Source organism: Nansenia antarctica (genome assembly GCF_963989245.1).
Source record: "Nansenia antarctica genome assembly, chromosome: 14".
NCBI classification, from domain to species: Eukaryota; Metazoa; Chordata; class Actinopteri; order Argentiniformes; family Microstomatidae; genus Nansenia; species Nansenia antarctica.
In genome coordinates, this window is record NC_137684.1 from 11,254,090 (window position 1) to 11,269,089 (window position 15,000).

The window sequence follows — 15,000 nt, forward strand, 5'->3', positions numbered from 1 at the left end:
TCATAATATAAATATATATTATGACGAATGTAGAATTGTATGATGTAGGATACATTTTTATGTTTGATATGTGTAATGTAGGTTTAAATGTTTGATATTTGTAATTTAAAGTATGTTTTAAATGTTATTTGTAATGTATGTTTTAAATGTGGACCACACTAAAAGTAGCTCATGCCTATGAGTATAGCTAATGTGGATCCTTCCAATAAACAAATAAACAAAAAGACTAGTGAGCCTGCATCAACCTTGATGCTATTCAAGTGCAAGAAGATTACATTTGTCTTCCCAGTTTAAGATACACACATTCATCTGTGGTAGTCAGCACACAGCGGTAGAATGACGTCACAGGCGAACAGTATCTGGCCGATTAGTCAGGGAATGTGCGGAATGCACGTCGGCATAGCAACAGCGTTCGAACGATCTGATTTTGATGGCCCGGACTAATATTGGCAGGCGGACACAATTTGGCATGACACAACCACCTTGAGTGTTACCGACTGTTCTTCCCTGTGTGCTGTGGTCACTGGAGCTGGAGGAGACTTCCCGTCTCTTTGTTAACAACTTCCCTTCCATCCTAAGGCCTGCGTTCCTCTGTTCTTAGTGCTCTTTCCTCCCTCTCAGTTTTCCTTTTATCTCTCATTTCATTCTCTCCTCCTTTGCTACTTTTTCATCGACACTATGTAATGAGGTATGCATCATTTTATTCTTTTTCTCTTTCTTTCTTTCTTTCTTTCTTTCCTTATTCCTTTCTTCTTTTCTTCCAAAGTAAGAGAAAGATGAAAGAGCTAAGCCCTTAGCATTAGCTCTATCTTCACTATCTGTCAATGTGTCTGTCATAATTCTGGTGGTCACACTTCTTCTCCTCTTTTTCTATCCTCATTATTTTCATTATGTTCTCACTCTCAAGGTCAATTAGATTTCCTTTCCTCCTTAGGCATAACTTTCTCTCCATCACTTGTTATCATATATTCCATTCTCTCCCACAGGGCCATCATTATCTGTCCAGCCATCAGTCTGTAGATCCACTCTCTTTTCCTCATCACCCTGTTTCTCTCTCTTCTGGTCATCCTTTCGCTTAACGTTTTGCTTTCTTTCATCTTTCGATCACCATTGGCAGTTGTTTCAAAAACACTCATATGTTTTTCTCCTCTTTCTCTCCATCCACCTTTCTCCCTCTCTTTTCTTGCTTCCCTTCCATCTCTTTCATTATCCTCTCCTCCCATTTTTTCTGTTCATCTTCTGCCTTTGTCTTATTCTTTACCTGCATTGTGTCCCCCTCCATCTTTCTCTTTCTTATTCTGCAATCTCTCTGCTGTCTCTCCTCCTCCTCACTCCCTCTTCCTCCCCAACTGCTTTTTCTGTCTTCCCTCTCTCTTTCTTATTATGTTATTGAATTTTGCCTTCATCTTCTTAAATGTTGTCTTCATCTTTTGCCAACTCTCCTCTAAGCATGCCTCCCCTCTTTCTCTCTTTTTGGTCCTCTCTATTCCTTTCCAGATCTTTCAATTTCTCCAATTCAGTTTTTCTCTGCATCTTTTCTTGCTGTCTTCTCTGTATTGCTCTCTTTTTCCTCTCTCTTGCTTTCCCGCTCAGTGTGTTGTTCCATTAACAATTCAATATACTTGTCTTCCCTCCTTTCCTCTCCCTCCTCCCTCTCTTCCTTATCTCTTTTCTTTTCATTACTCCTTCTCTCCTGAAGACTGTGTTGTCTTAATCCACCCACAGCTTCTCCTTCATGATGTCTTTCTCCTTCCTGCTCCAGTCTCGCCGTCCCGCCACATTCATCTGTCTCAATCTCTCCATCGCATGTCTCTTTTTCCTCTGCATCTGTATCATCATCATCGGTTTCTCTATCCTCTTCCTCTCCTCCTCAAGGTCTCTCTCTCTTGATCACTCACTCCCTCCCTCATCAACTCTTCTCTCTCTCTCCCATATCTCCTCACACTCCCTCCTCTCCTCCTCCTCCTCCTCCCTCATTCTGTCTCTTCTCTTTCGCTCCTCTAACTCTTTCTCTTCTCTCTCCCTTTTCGGGAGCTCCTCGTCCATCCTTCACATGGTGTCCCACATGGTGTCTTTGTCACCTCGATTTTCTCCATTCATCTTTCCCTCCTCCTCCTCCTCCTCTTCCTCCTCCTCCTCCTCCTCCTCTTCCTCCTCCTCCTCCTCCTCCAGTCTCTCATAGCTCACCTCTCCCCCTTTCTCTCTATTCATCCTCAAACATTTCACAAAAGGTTGGATCACTTTCCTCTTCTCCAGCCTGCTCTCTCTGTTCTGTAGCCGGCCCACCTCATCACCAACACACCAGTCGACTATTCTGACAGTTGACAAAGCGACGAGTGCGCAAGGCCAGGGCGCAACGTGTTGCTGGCTGGTCGGCTGGTTCCCTGTTTTGTCTTTACGGGCACAGCTATTTCGCTAGCAAACACGAAAGCTAAGCTTATTTGCATTACAGCTCCACCAGGGTTAGGGTTAAACAGCGACCCCGCCACCACATTCCCTCGCTCATTCCCTCGCCTCTCTCCATAAAAATAATTTCGCAAAGTTGGTTATGGAAATTAAATCTGATTTGAGGCGCTGGAACTCTCTTCCTCTTTCCCTGATGGGTAGAATCAATTCTATTAAAATGAACATTCTGCCCAGATTTTTGTTTCTTTTCCAGTTTCTTCCTGTATTCCTTCCAAAATCTTTTTTTGAAAACTTGGACAGGATAATCTCTGAGTTTATTTGGGCTGGTAAGAACCCGAGAGCACGTAGAGAAATACTGCAGAAAAGTAAACGGGAAGGAGGCCTTGCGTTGCCTAACCTTTTGTTTTATTATTGGGCGGCTAATCTTCAGAAAATTCATGCGTGGTGTAACTCGCCCAACCTTGATTGGTGCATAATGGAAGACAGTTCTTCCCGCCCATCCTCCCTGGCAGCGTTGGCTTGTGCCCCTCTGCGTTCCTGTTGTCCCAAATACATTAATAACCCAATTCTACTCTCTTCCTTGAACATTTTGAAATAATTCAGGCAACATTTCAAACTTTCTGCCCCGACCCCATGCAGCCCCATTAGTAATAACCACTTGTTTCTGCCCTCTAGGTTAGATACCGCTTTCAATTTGTGGAAGGACAGAGGCCTGGCTTGTTTCAATGATTTATATTTAGAGAACTCATTTGCCACCTTCACTGATCTCCGTGTTAAATATAATTTGCCCCACTCTCATCTGTTCCGATATTTTCAGGCCCGTAATTATGCTCGCACCCCTTTCACATCCTTCCCTCAACTTCCAGTGGGCTCTCTTGTCTCTGAGGTGCTCTCTCTCCCTGTGGTACGTGGTATGATCTCAGTTTTATATGACATTATATCCTCCTCACGTGTGGCCTCTCTTGAAGACATTCGATGGCCGAACCTTCGGTGCATCCCTAGCCACAGATCCTCCTGACAGTGTAAATCTAGCACAATATCACTCTCAGCATACAACCATGTGTCAGCTTTGGAGAAACATGCAGCTATCTAATCAGATTAGCCTGTAGCGGTGGATGGATGATGCTCCAGCCCTAATGACTGCTCCTAGATCAGATCATAACTGCACACAACACACAGAACAAAACCTCCACTAATAAGGGTAAACAAAACAGGCATCTTCCACTACCTTAATTGTCCAGTCTGTGGCATGGCGGAACAGGAAAACAAAAGAAGAAACCAATTATTCACCGCCCTGCTAGGCAAAACCAATTTCACAGGGAGAAACTAACACATGAAACCCACTACAACCAAGTCAAGGAAGACCAACTAAATAACAGTACAGGCGTTGTTGAGAGGGCAACCACCATTCACACAATAGACCACCATTCACACCATTCACACAATACAGAATGCCAATGAGGATATATATAATATATATATGGTTGTGTCTGAGCAGTGGCGGCTGGTGATAACATTTTTGGGTGGGGCACAGGTTATGGGGGCATGCTCCACGGTGAAGAATATCAACTTTAAAATCTGGATTTACAGTCGATTTTAGCATAAGAATTAGGGATGTCCCGATCCCACTTTTTCACTACCGATACCGATACCGATACCTGGGCTTCGGGTATCGGCGATACCGATACCGATCCGATATTTGTATAAATTTTTTGACCCCTGAATATTTTTATTTTATTTTTTCCTAACACCAGGGGAGCCACCCCTCCTAAATTTCGTTGTTTGGTACCTGTACTGTAGCAATGACAATAAAGACCATTCATTCATTCATTCATTCAAATACCTCCCCAGTATATAGTCCACACCAACAACAGTTAAATTAAAGACTGCCAGCCTTTATTAAAGCAACAAATGCGACGTGTTGTGGATTGGAACTACGGATCATAAGCTTTCAAATGATGTGTCATACATTGAAATCCGAAAAAATATGAAGTTAGAGTAATTTGAATGTTGTTAGACGTCAGGCACATAGGGTTAACCTCTTTGTAATGAAACCGGAAGCACACAGCGCAGCGCTATGCGCATTTTAAGCGCATATAGGACTCGCGTGAAGCGCTATGCGCATTTTAAGCGCATATAGGACTTGCGTGAAGGATTTCTGCGACACGTGTTTCTGTTCACTGTTTTTATTCTCTCATCGCTTATACACATAAGTTTGACTGCGGATGACAGTAGGATCGGATCGGAGCCTTTTTTTTTTCTGGTCCGATCTCCGATCCAGCATTCAGGACCAATATCGGGTCGATATCCGATCTCAGTATCGGATCGGGACATCCCTAATAAGAATATATATATATATAACTTAATTATTTTTATATATAACTTATTAAAGGGCAAACTGCAAACACAACAAAAATATAATGCACAACAACTGACAAATCAACTGGAATAGTCTTTGTTAGCAGAGTAGACCTAATGTTAACAGAATGGACTTATACCCTTTGTCTATCTGTGCAGCGGTAAGGTGAATAATTCTAGCAGTACTGTCCAGACAGTTGTCTTGTTTAGCCATTCAACTAGGCATTATTTATTCAATGGAGAAAGACATGGAACACAATGCAATTGTGATAATAAATGTGTTCTTTGTTACTTCTTTAATTAAATTAAAGTGTACCTTTCTATTATCATACAATATTTCCTTGAACATGTAAACTCTATAATCATACAGTTGTCTTTCTATTAGTTGTCTCTGTCATACTGAACTGTTTGTTATCATCCTGAACTATCTCTGTTGCTCACCTCACCTCAGTTCTGTCTCTATTGCTCTCCTCTCCTGTTGTCTGTCTCTCTGTTGCTCTCCTCTCCTGTTGTCTGTCTCTCTGTTGCTCTCCTCTCCTGTTGTCTGTCCGAATATCGGTTGTTAAATCGCGACGTGTTTCCGGGTCCAAAGTTGGCTGAGGCGCTGTCTTCGAAATGCCGCAATAATAATAATAATAAATTATATTTATATAGCGCTTTTCCGAGGCTCAAATACCCTGACAATATGGGGAAAACGGGAAAGTGCTGTGTCCCCATAGTGCTGTATGAATAGATCCGAGTCTAAAAAACGATTAAACTGTCATTCTACCGCTGTAGTACACTGGTATTCTGGTGCGGAGAATTTCTGGTTTGGACCCGGAAATTGCAAAACGTCACGTTTGACGTCAGACTTAACAACCGGATATTCAGGGCTCTCAAGTCTCACGCAATTTTTTTTATACTACCCCTAGTGGTAGTGGCCCTAGGCTGCAGCCTAGGTAAGCCTATAATCTGCGCATGCTCGGGGCGCATTTTTTGCGCCCCGACCGAGAAATAGGAGACAGCCAATTGGAGCGCTGCTACAGCTCACGTGTAAGCCAAAAGTATTTGGACTGCCATGCCAATGTTTATTGTATTGGAGGATTTTTAATGAATGCTGATAGGCGCCAACAGAATATCAGCCGCATTTTATGAATAAACAATGTTTATTTTTAAAACTCTTTTACAAGTAGCAACTAGGAAGTGGGGCTGCGTTGGAATGTGGGGGCGGCGCCCTAGCGCCCTCTATTGGCCAGCCGCCGCTGTGTCTGAGGTACATTGCCTACCCTACAGTGTAGGCTACAGGTTGGTTAATGAGGAAGTGCATTGTAGGTATTTGTCAACAAATCACAATGTGATCTGTCTGGCTACCTAGAATGTGCAATGTCATCCTGTATATCGAGTGTTTCCTTATGAGAACAATGGTTTGTTTGTGTGTGTGTGTGTGTGTGTGTGTGTGTGTGTGTGTGTGTGTGTGTGTGTGTGTGTGTGTGTGTGTGTGTGTGTGTGTGTGTGTGTGTGTGTGTGTGAGTGAGTGTACCTTTCCCTGAATTAAAGGTGTGGCAAAGCAAGGCAAGGCAACAGAGGAAATTCAAAGTGCTTTACATAGAGCATAAACATGATAGAACAAGAGGAGAATAAGAAAAAGTATAAATAAAGAATAAATATAAGTAATACAAATATATATGAAAAAAATAAAAAGATAAAGCATTTAATAAGAACATTAGCCTAGTTTTAAATATATTTAAAGTTTGGGCCTGTTTGAGCTCTCCATGGAGTTTGTTTCCGGACCACACAGCAGTGACTGAAAGCTGCTTCACCGTGTTTTGTTTTCACTCTTGGATGTGTAGTAGCTGTTCATGTAAATGTGTAAATGTTTAGTAGGTTGGTCTCAGCTGACCTTAGGGGCCTTGCTGGAGGTGAGAGGTCTGATAGGTATTTTGGTCCAAGACCATTTTGTGATTTATATACAATTAGTACTTTGAATTCAATTCTCTGAGAGACTGGTAGCCCGTGTAGAGATCTCAAAATGTGTGTAATATGTTCAAATTAGATCAAGTCTACTCAAAACAACTACTCCGTTTTTTTCACGGCCTTGTTTGCACATTAAACCTCTCATTCTTGTGTTTTTCAGGTGATAGTGGGTTGATTTAGTTATTGAGTTTATTTGGAGATTAGATTGAGTCTAGAATTATACCAAGATTTCTGACCTTTTTTAGCATGTAGAGACTGAATAGAAGCAGACCATTAGTATTGATTTTTGAGGAAATCCAAATCAATGTCATTTGAATTTGGTCAGATACAAAGTTGCCAATGGAGCCTTTAAAATAAATTTTCCTATAAAGGGTAAGTTTGATATTGGGCTGTAGTGGGTCTCGGCTGCTCTTGATAACTGCAGTTTTCAGAGTTTCAGGAAAAAATTGTGATGAAGGCAGGACACATTCTATCTGACCCCGCCCCAAATACAAGATGGCAGCATGCCTATTGTCTCTGTTCAATGTTTGTTAGTAATTCATAGTTTTTAGTGGATTTTAGAACTTTTAGCACCCCTTTATAGTAACTACTAGTTTTATTTGGTTTTGGCACTCTTTTTATTCCGAATAAGGGTTTTTCTGTTGCCAATCTGTGGACTGTTTGGAGTATCTCTGTTCTGCCCTGTGGACTGTCACCTTCTTCCCCTATTTTTTTAGGGGGAGCTGTGCCCACTAAGTCTGCTGGCTAAGGTCTATTCCATCTGCTCTGCTCTGCTGGCTGAAGCCTGCTACGTCTGCTCTGCTGGCTGAAGCCTGCTCTGCTGGCTGAAGCCTCCTCCACCTGCTCTGCTGGCTGAAGCCTGCTCCACCTGCTCTGCTGGCTGAAGCCTGCTCCATCTGCTCTGCTGGCTGAAGCCTGCTCCACCTGCTCTGCTGGCTGAAGCCTGCTACATCTGTTCTATCAGCCAAGGCCTGTTCCTACCACAATTCTCAATACTGTCGTGCTAGGCTTATGGACAAAAACACCCAGTAGCCAAAGCTACCATCATCGCTTACAAGCGTTTGTGGAATCACCTGCAGTAATCGCCCCTCTGCTTGGACTCTGCTCCGAGGGTATTCGCCATGGGAACGTTACAGGTAATTGGGTTGTTACTCTGTATTTTATTACCAGCAGGCAAATCTTTTTTCAACATTACAGTCCTGATGGTCCAGTCCTTTAGATGTACATGTATGATGTATCCTCTGTCTGTGTCTCACTCTCTGCTTGTATACTGTATCACCCTCAGCCTCACTCTTGGGATTGTCATCTGTCACTCCTTCCTGCTCTGTGACCTCACTTTTAAAACCCAGTCTCTCCAACTAACAAGTCTGCTGGCTTTCTCTCTGTGGTGCTCTCCACTTCCTGCTGCTTCTCTTCAGCTTATGAAGATGTGGGGCTTATGGGGCGGCTGTGGTTCAGGAGGTAGATTTGCCGCCTAATGATCACAAGGTTGGCAGATCGGCGGTTCGAGCCCCGGCTGGCCACATGTCGAAGTGTCCTTGGGCAAAACACTGAACTCCAAAATTGCTCCCAGTGAGAGGGCCAGCGCCTTGCATGGCAGCTTGCCGCCATTGGTGTGTGAATGTGTGTGTGAATGGGTGAATGAGAGGCCATTGTAAAGTGCTTTGGAGCAGCAAAAAAGGCCCTATATAAGTGCAGTCTATTTACCATTTCAGCTCTCTCAACACCTGGATCATCTGCCTCTGTCTCAATATCTGTCTCATCATTGTCATTTTTATTTTGAGGGGGTGAAATAGGACCTAATGTAATTAGTTCTCTTCATTGTGATGATAACTACTGAGATAACTATGTGAGGAATGCACAACACTTCAGCAACCCAGAATATGAATATACTGTTGCTGGCTTGAGTGAATACATTTGTGCCTTTGCACCTTCATTCCACTTTCATTTCACAACTATATAGCAAATCCGATGGAGACAGATAGAGTGTAGTAGGCCATCAACTCAGGCTAGCCATTCATGAAGAGAGACATTTACTTCTAAACACAGCTGCAAAGCTTCCAACATGTATTATTGCAAGCAAACTGTTAGCTGTTTACCCTGGCTGCTATTAAGTTCACTAGTCAACAACATTTCCTAACCAGAAGTCTTACCGTGTAACAATTACATAAATAAAATAGTTCTGCTCTCCTTCAATTCATTGTGGTAGTCACACAACATTTAGCTTTCATTCTTTCTTCTGGTCAGAGCTGACTGGTGGGTGGTAGAATACTTTCTTCAGCCAGCCAGTACCGGTGGACCGCTCTAAGGGATCCGACTAGAATGTTGAGCCGCCTTTGGTCCACCTTTTGCGTCAGTGTCATCTCAAGAAATCGCTAATTTAGTTATTGTAGGCTCTTCGTTCGGAGGGGGGCGACAGTGGGGTCCAAGCTCAGTGTTACAGGGGCGCTGGCCCCTATTGCACTCCCCTGAAAACCCACCATGGGAGGGTAGCAAGGTCGATGGTGGCTATGGGCAGCACTAAATAGATAGACAGATTATATGGACCTACAGTAAATATCAACAATTCAAAAACATTCTTAACTTTTGATTGAGAGAGAGAGGCTGAGAGAGAGAGGCTGAGCACACACTTGACCGCCAGCCTTGTTTCTGGGTAAAGAACCAAACATATGATTTAGTAATTTGGATGAACTATCCCTATAAAATAGTCCTTCATAGTTGAACAAATTTGAATGAAACAAGGCTCCGTAGCCTATAAGGATGCCATTTTTGGAGCCTGGCTCTGATTGCTCAGCTGGTGTCATTTTTAGTTGTAATAGAGCCGTCCACACTCCAAAAGTGTGAATGAATCTTTGTTGGATGCTGGCTACAATGTTGGAACTGGTCTAACAGGTAGAAAAACCGCCGCGTCGGGAACGCCTGTGTCTGTGATGAGAAGAATGAGAGAGAGGTGGGAGGGAAGGGAGGGAGGAGGGGAAAGGGGACAGTCCTACCTGTGTGGGCCCAGCCCATCAGGTCACAAACATACAGAAGAGAAGAGAGGAGGGAGGAGAGGAGAGGAGGGGAGTTTCTGGTGTGGCGTCAGCGTGCTCTGATCACTGTTGTGTGACTGAAACAGTTGCCTGTGCACAGCTCCTCCCACAGGCTCTCACCTCCACCTCAACTCTCCTTCCCCATTGTTCCCCTCTGAGTAGGATGGCAAAGCATGACCTGGTAGGTTCTCCCTTTACTAATCGTCTTGTTTCTCAGGTTCTCCTGGGCTGATTTCAGTCCCCTTGCCTCAACCTACATCATGACTCTTCTCTCTCTCTCTCTCACACACACACACACACACACACACACACACACACACACACACACACACACTTACACTTTTCGCAGACATATTTTCTCACTTTCAATCTTTGTTTGTGTCTTGGATTGTCTTGAGTTTAGAATGACCTCCCCTTGTGTTTAGATGAAGAGAATGTGTCTGTTGCTCTGGACTGTTTAATGTGTTTTTTCATACATTTGCTCATTCCCACTGCTACCGACGGTGATACAGAGTATATATAGCCATTCATTGATGGATTGATGGACATGAGAAATTAGAGATTTGTTATGGATCCTAACAACAGTACTGTGGGGGTCACCAATCTCCAGCCTCTTCGTCGTGTTGCTGTGTTGCGTCTTGTATGACGTTCCCATTGGAATCATAATTATCCATAATTGTCACACAGTCTGGTAAACAATTGGTAAACAAGTCGGCATCCGATTTAATGCTCGGACTTTTCTTTTCGAAAAATGTCAACACATTTCAGCGTTTGTTGAAAAGCATTGACACACTCGCTAATCAACTAACACAGCCTGTTTTGTGAGCCTGCTAACAATGTCAAGTAGTGTTATAACTTATAGTTAACTAGGTAGCAGTGGGGATTACTCACCGAATCCATTGCGTTGTTGCAGTATATTGACTTGACTAGCGAGTGTGTGTTCTGATTTTCAACAACGTTGAAATGTATTTCTGTGTTTCGAAAATAAAAGTCTGAACATTTTGATTGGTTGCCGACCTGCGGCCCAAATGACCAGACCGGACGTGTCACAATGGATCGATAGTAGGGCTCAGCCATGTGAATGGACAGCTCCTTTATGTTCCCTGCTATCTCTATTTGTTTGGGCTCTCTACGCCCAGTTCTCCCAGTTTGTTTGTCCTAACGGCCTCCTAAAGAGATGGTGTGAATGAGAAGACTCAGACAACAAGGGATGATACCCTCAATCTTTATCAGGAGATTAAATCTGACATTCTGTAGTTCAACATCTTGACAGAACACTTTAGGCTTAACATTTAGTGTTTTGTCCTGCAGTAACTTTATATATTGTTTATATGCGACCTTTGAAAGATCTTATAATCCTATATGGTATTACCGTAATTACTTTGAAAGTTGACTCGGTTGGGAATTCAACCGAAACCGTTTCCACCTATTTCAGGGAAGTTGGGTGGTTGGTGCCTATGGCCTTATCGTGAAACCTGAACTTTCCTCCGTAGAAAAGCTCTTATGAAACTGCTTTGTTACTGAGTCAGCCCTGACGTCTTCTGTGTCATTCTGACAGAATAATTCGTTTCTTTGTTGGTTGTTTTCTTTTTCCCTCCCTTTTTTGTGATTTAAGACATATTGTATCGACAAGGAGCGACACTGACGCAAAGCAAAGGAAACCAAGATTGTAGGGTTCGGTGTGAGCAGTGGTTCAGAAACGCCTGTCAACAAGCAGCACCCGTGAGATCTCTGAAATATACTATATCCTGTTGGAAACTGGCCAAATGTCTAAATCAGGCCTTTTGATCTGTGATGTCTGAATCTTTGTGCCGATCACTTAGATGTGACGTTGGAAAGCAAGGAAAGGGACGTTTATTTATATAGCATATTTCATACAACAGACGCAATTCAAAGTGCTTGCAATTGAATAGGGTTTAGAGATTAACTGAGATTTCCCGTAAACACGACTGAGTACCTGGAAAAGCAATGGAAGTGACTCCTACCCACAATGATGACACCGTACTGTTATAGCCAGTTGCCATGGAAGCCCCCACTCAACAATAATTGGTTATACCAAGGTCCATATAAAAAAAAACTATAGAGAACAGCTTCAACCTGGTGTGGGGTGACTGGATCACTGTGATCAGTGACGTTGTTAGGCCTGGGCATCCGGGGCTCGATCCCCAGGTCTCTGGGAAAAAAAGAAATAAATCTACCATCCGTCAATCAAAAACTCTGCTACCCTCAACCACCACCGCCGAGGGAAATGTGGGCTGGGCTAAGCTCCGGATGTTTCAAGACCCTAACAACGGCCTCTGAGTATGATGATTGAAATAATCTCTTCTCACAGACAAGTATCCTGTTCAAGAAGCCTTGACCTCTGTGAGGTCACCAGCAGTGTTGTCAGCGTCTTGTCATTGTTTGGATTCCTTGGAAGAAACCAGCTGAACAAGGAATCCCCCACCACAGAGGCATTCTGAGCAAGAGAGAGAAAGGTGGGAATAAAGAAAGAAGGAGACAGATTCACATTTACATTATAGATGAAGACAAGAATTCCACCAAACGAGTTTAGTCACATAATCACATTCTGAGCGCAAGAGGGGAATAATCAGAACCAGTCCGGGAAGACAAAGGCAATGCATACCAACCAAGAGAGAAAGAGAAAGAGAAGAGAGAAAGAAAGAGAGACAGACAGAGACAGAGAGAGAGAGAACCTGCCCCACGAGGGGAAAAGCACACTATCCGACTGACCCTGTCTGTGAATGTGGGTCAAAAATCACCTGTTAGCGATAGAGCTAACAGCAACAGAATAGCCAGGCATGACCATGGTTACCAGAGCTCCCCTTTGTGGAAGTCTGCTACTGCATTGCCGCTGCATTGAAGGAGCCACCCTCCTTCTCCCTGGTAACAATGAGCACAACTTCCCAGGAGGCAATGTTAGCTGGGCCGGGGCCCTGTCGACGTTGATTAGGTCTTTTGTCTGCGATGGTTGATCGTGCTGTTGGGAGTAGATGAATATAAACTGTAAGAGATAGGGGGAATAAAAGAGACGAGGAAATGAAAAACGTGCCCCACGGGGATCACTGCGCACTGTTGCTGGGAGACATTAGGTTCATTGTGCTCATTGGTTATTCAGGTGTCGGCCTCTCCGTCATTTGGCTCGATGATTAGAGTCTTAAAGGTACAATATGGAGGTTTAGTTGCTAATTGCTCAGCTCAATTTATATTTACATTTTTGGCATTTAGCAGACGCCTTTATACAAAGAATCCTTTTTCCTGACTGGAATAGATGCTGATGACTCACTTACTTACAACAAATACATTTGATTAAGTAAGTGAGTCATCTATCCATCTATTCCAGTCAGGAAAAAAGGATTCTATGCTCAGGCTTAGGGCCATTGGCAGTCGTCGTGGTAGAAGAAGGAAGCCTTTTTTTTTTTTACACTAGGGAAACAATTACAGGGGGGTAGTAGATTTCTCAGAAGGAACAGATCAGGTGTAGCCTGTAGACATATAATACCAATCAATGTATTTCCTCATAACAAAAACATTTTGCCAAAATAATCCGATATTATATATTCAATTCAAGGTTCTGGTCATCACTTTCAGAGGCCTTCATGGTCAGGCACCTGTGTCCTTACAGCCCCAGTAGGTCTCTCAGGTCCTCTGACCAGGGTTTGTTGGTTGTCCCCCATGCCAGATTAAAAACCAAAGGTGATCGAGCATTCCAAACCGTGGCTCCCAAACTTTGGAATGCTCTTCCCTTGGATCTTAGATCAGCGGTCTTAGTTGAAGCCTTTAAAAAACAGCTAAAGACTGTCCTGTGCAGACAGGCTTTTGGCTTTTTGTGTCCTGTTATTATTTGTTGTACACTTGTTATTTGTTTCTTGTTCTTATTTTCCCTTTCTTTTTCTTTTAACCTGCTATAACTTTTTCTCTTTTATTATGTTTTTATGTATGTAAAGCACTTTGTGACCCCTGATCTGGGATAGGTGCTATAGAAATAAACGTTACTTACTCACTATAGGCATGATGTCGTGTACCCCTTTCTGTACAACAAGGTCATTTATGGACATTATGTTTGACTGTAGCTGGACCCTTTTTGGCTCAAAAGCATCCCTCAGCGGACCTTCTATCATAATGTAACATTCTACATTAAGCTACTGTGTAACTCAGGCAACAACATTGTATTCACATGTCACTTAAATATCATGTAATTGGAATAAACGGAATTAAACAGTGCTATATTTAGCCATAATGCGAAAAACTACTTTGGAATTAGATTAGGGTCGTTACGCCATTACTATACAGGGATAGAAACATATGCAAGGTATAAATCGATTGTTAACAAATATCCCCCATGGGAATCCCAATTTAAAAACAACGTTTTTTTTTTCTCTCTCTTCTCCAGAACGACCCCCCTCCCCCATACTACAGTGTTGCGGTGCACACCCAGCCCCCCCTCCAGACCTACGAGGAGGTGGTCTATGGAGGTGGTCAAGGCCAGGGGGTAGCTCCCAACCAGATGCAATACATCCCCCAGCACTACATCCCCCAGCACCCTGCGTCTGTCACCCAGCCCAGTAATCGTAAGTACTTTATTTTTTATTTTTTTATTTTTTTTTAAAAGGGATAATCGGATTTCTGTAATTCCTGTAAGGGGAATCTAAAACACTTTGAATGGAGTCGATACGGTTGATTTCTGTAATCAACCACACCTCTTCACTCCAGACCATACACCAAGATAATGTTTTAAGTCCTGATCCTGGCTATCTATAAACTTGTACCTCCACATGTTCTTATATACGTAATCAAAGCAGATGGGGTCCACTTTCTGGTCATCAACTTCCATTCATACAGAAGTGAGCTACCCCTCACAACCAGAGGGCTGGGGCTACATGTGGGCTGTTTTAGAACATCTTGGTTTTGGGGTTAATTTCATCGCTATGATTAAGACTTTGTATAATGCACCGACCGCTTCTGTTCTAACAGGTAATGTTATATCCCCTCCAATCCAACTGGAATCATGTCAATTCTGTGATGTCCGATTTATTCAAGTTCCCAAATCCATGTTTATGTTTGCTCAATGACGACTCTGATTTTGATTTAAGTATTGCCCAAAAGAAAATGTTGTTTGCTGGTTTTACCTCTTGCAAAAAAGACTATTCTTCAACTTTGGATGACACCTGATTTTTGTATGAACACATTGTGGTTTTACTCTCTACAGAGGATTGTGAATCTTGAGTGCACAACGGCCAGACTGAACAAA

General features: G+C 42.9%; 1 protein-coding gene across 1 annotated transcript in view; it reads left to right on the top strand.

Moving 5' to 3' along the window:
* Window positions 1-9,912: 9,912 nt before the first annotated feature.
* tmprss13a (transmembrane serine protease 13a) overlaps window positions 9,913-15,000 on the top strand; it is a gene marked incomplete at both ends in the record, with an annotated part of 18,570 nt that continues 13,482 nt past the window's right edge. The window contains 2 exons of the mRNA XM_080544577.1: window positions 9,913-9,930; window positions 14,143-14,320. Of these exons, the coding sequence (XP_080400703.1) occupies window positions 9,913-9,930; window positions 14,143-14,320 (196 nt within the window). The remainder of the gene's footprint in view (window positions 9,931-14,142; window positions 14,321-15,000) is intronic.